General features: G+C 44.4%; 1 protein-coding gene across 1 annotated transcript; it reads right to left on the bottom strand.

Annotated features, from left to right (window-relative positions):
* Positions 1 to 813: 813 nt before the first annotated feature.
* On the bottom strand, positions 814 to 2,832 carry LOC120664064 (cilia- and flagella-associated protein 298-like). Its single transcript, XM_039943063.1, has 5 exons — positions 2,546 to 2,832; positions 2,390 to 2,469; positions 1,568 to 1,697; positions 1,196 to 1,293; positions 814 to 1,120 (listed from the first exon to the last, which is right to left on the bottom strand). Exons 1-5 carry the CDS (start codon positions 2,715 to 2,717, stop codon positions 1,082 to 1,084), a joined length of 519 nt encoding a protein of 172 aa, XP_039798997.1. The 5' UTR covers positions 2,718 to 2,832; the 3' UTR covers positions 814 to 1,081.
* Between the last annotated feature and the right edge of the window lie 210 nt (positions 2,833 to 3,042).

Here is a 3,042-nt window from a genome sequence, read left to right as displayed (position 1 = left end):
AAACAGCAGTGGGCATTATTTGTCAATAAATGCTATTTTATTGGCTAATCTGATGGATAAATAATATATGAGAGATTGAATGATCTTCCAGCGTCTCCTTCGCAGTTAGAAACTTACAAATACTACTAACAAGCTGTCGCTGGTAACATATTCTGAGGTGCAGTTCTCCATACAGAAAACGAAACCTGAAGTCAAGCTTTCACTGAATCCAATCTACAGCCTATCCGGTATATAATGTGAATGGGAGACCATTCCGTTTAACAATGTCCCCTCCTAATTTCCTATTCAATAGTGACTAGATTCAGATCTCTAATCTGAGCTTAAGTGTGGAGACTGGTTATGCCCCAGTTAGTTTCCCTTTCTGATTTTATATAGTATAAATTTGTATTCCTCCAGCTCCAGTAAGTTCTGGACTAATTGTTCTTATCTCGTGGACATGATGACACTTTGTCCGCTAAAGTAATCTGAGTTCCATTCCGGCTGTGCTGTCTAATTCAACATCATCTCCTTCAAAGGAAATAACAGCTTCAAAGTGATTCAAATGATTGTACCTAGCCATTAGTATGCACCTCTGAGTTTGTGCAAGCAGGCAAGCCTGAGTAATTTAGGCTCTAACACACAGTATTCCATCAATCAAAGTAAACATCTCATCCCCAAAGCACAGCAATTCAAAGACCAATGCACTAACCATTTTCCTATTTAACAACTTCTGTATATTTGCATTAAGAAACATTAAATGGTGCAGAAGAAGTCATCATAAGCAACTACATTAGTGTTATGGTGCTTGTTGTCAGTTTGTGCACTTGGCAGCACTGCAGATGAACCTGATACTTTCATGTAAGTTTTAAAACATCTTAGAAGGGTACAATTGGTACATAGCACCCACAAGGAAACAAACTATGCAACGTTAAATCGTACAAGAAACTGCGATAAGTTGCTGAGTATTTATACATATTGTCAGTTAATACAGATGAAGATGATGGGTGCTCATGAAAATCAAATATTATCTTACACGACAGCTTCCATATAATATCCAAGAGGTAACCAACACTGCGATTGCATTGAAGGGGCAGATGCACAATCAATGGTCATCATGGGCTCGCGTTAGCTTGATGACAATCTGCATAGATTACAAAGATGTAAAAGACAGTAACTAAGTGAAACAATCATTCTTGCACTGTGGATGCAATGTTACCTTTGTTTTCTCATTAATGCCAATATAGTCACATAGCTTGTGGTCCATGGCTAGATCTTTTCCAGCCCACCAAAGCTGTATCCTCTCATGCTTGTTGTCTGAGAATCATATAGAAGATAGAATTCATTGTAAGCAGAGGCCTATTGATGTACCTCATCAAAAGTACTTTTTCCAATTTTGAGACTGGAACTATATCAAGGTTTATGCACTTCATGAAGGGTTCAAATACAGGTAAAACAAAACTAGAAAAGGAAAGAACAACCTACAAATTGATAAATTCAACTTCTATGCTGGACAATTGGATGTGCATCTTCTCTTTTGTATCTCCTGAAAATTACATCTATTGTATCTAATTCTAAACACATGTGCTACCTGATGATGATTCTTGCAGATCCAATGCCTCTGTAGGTTCTTGTAGAGCAGCAGCATATTTCTCCTCAATGGTCTTGATATGTTCCCTTAGAGCACGAGGGGAGATAAATCTGTTGTACTGCACTTGCTCCTGTAAGAAAATTCAGAGCTCTGTCAAAAATCTTGTGCCGTATGCAGGCTCTGAAAGTTCATTGCCACCTGTGTGCATGTGTTAGATTAGACTGACATACAAGCAATTTACAAATTACTTGCACAGGGCATTGTTTAACCAATGATGAACAGGATGCCTCTGCTTCATTTTCCCAATCTGAAATTATTAGCTTTCAGCGACATAGAACAGTTATATAATGAAATACTGGATAGAACTTTCTTTTTCAGAAGGAATGCTGAATAGAACTCAACCCCTGAAACGAACATGTCAGTTATTTTTCAATTTTTGCAAGTACAGAAAAATGGAATTGGCCTCAAGCATAGCAGCACTGAACCAGCTAATGCATTCCTATGGCACTCCACCAGTAAAATTAGCACACATTCCATTTTGTGAGTGTCTAAACTGGTGAGCAGTGTACGCCCGCGCTCATACTGTATCCTCCATTGGCTATATGGAGTTCAGTCCTCAAATGCTAGTGTACCCAATCCAACAACCTAACTCATACTTGAACTCCCAAATCCACAAGCTACAACATTTTCATCAAACTGTCGCAAACAGGTTTGAAAAGTCAAGCGCAATTCGCATCTAATAATTCCAGTGAACCCGAATCCAAGTAAGCATGAATTTCGCGTGTCGATGTGTGAGAGAAAACTGCATAGGGGAATGCTGACCTTGGAGGCGTAGGCCTCGGCCTCGTCTAGCGCCCTCTCGAGCTCGCCCACCGCAGCCGCACCGGCATCCGCGCACCTCGCTGCAGATCGCAGAAGCAGCAATGCCGCGTCAGTACGATTCGATCCGCGAGGACGCAGTCTTCGTAAGTATCTCACCTCGGAGGCGACGGCAGAGGGAGAGGAGGCGGGCCTGGAGGCCCGCGAGCGCGGCTGCCACGTCGGCGACGGCCGCGGAGGCAGCGCACTCGTACAGGAACTCCGTTTCCTCGTCCGCGTCCGGCGACGAGGAGGAGGCCGCCGCCGCCGACTTCACGTGCAGCACCACCATCTCGCGCGTGCCGTCGCGAAAGTTCTAGAACCTTCCGCTTGCTTGGGACTTGGGAGACGGCACGGCCGCACGAGACGGAAAGCTCACACGGTGCGGTGGGACCAGCAAGGGGGAAGAGGAGCTGTCTTCCAATTATCCTGGATGCTAATATCAGCCGTACAAGTTCGATCTGACGGCTGAGAACCACTCATAGGGTGGACGGTACTTGAATTACCGTCTGGGGTGGACGGTTTCATTTCCCGACCACCCCCGGGGTCGCCACCACACCGGAGCGCCGCCGCGTTCCGGGCGCTCCATGCCGCGTTCCTGGCGCTCCATGCGTGGA

The sequence above is a fragment of the Panicum virgatum genome, chromosome 3N (genome assembly GCF_016808335.1).
Source record: "Panicum virgatum strain AP13 chromosome 3N, P.virgatum_v5, whole genome shotgun sequence".
NCBI classification, from domain to species: domain Eukaryota; kingdom Viridiplantae; phylum Streptophyta; class Magnoliopsida; order Poales; family Poaceae; genus Panicum; species Panicum virgatum.
The sequence above is the reverse complement of the archived record's forward strand: the minus strand, read 5'-3'. Positions and strand labels throughout refer to the sequence as shown.

Bases quoted from the DNA above. Each gene is read 5' to 3' on its own strand.
- LOC120664064 (XM_039943063.1), bottom strand. From the start codon at position 2,717: ATGGTGGTGCTGCACGTGAAGTCGGCGGCGGCGGCCTCCTCCTCGTCG. The intron at 2,470-2,545 runs GTGAGATACTTA...TGCGATCTGCAG, and splicing joins CCTCTGCCGTCGCCTCCGAG to CGAGGTGCGCGGATGCCGGT. The intron at 1,698-2,389 runs GTCAGCATTCCC...ATTTTCTTACAG, and splicing joins CCGAGGCCTACGCCTCCAAG to GAGCAAGTGCAGTACAACAG.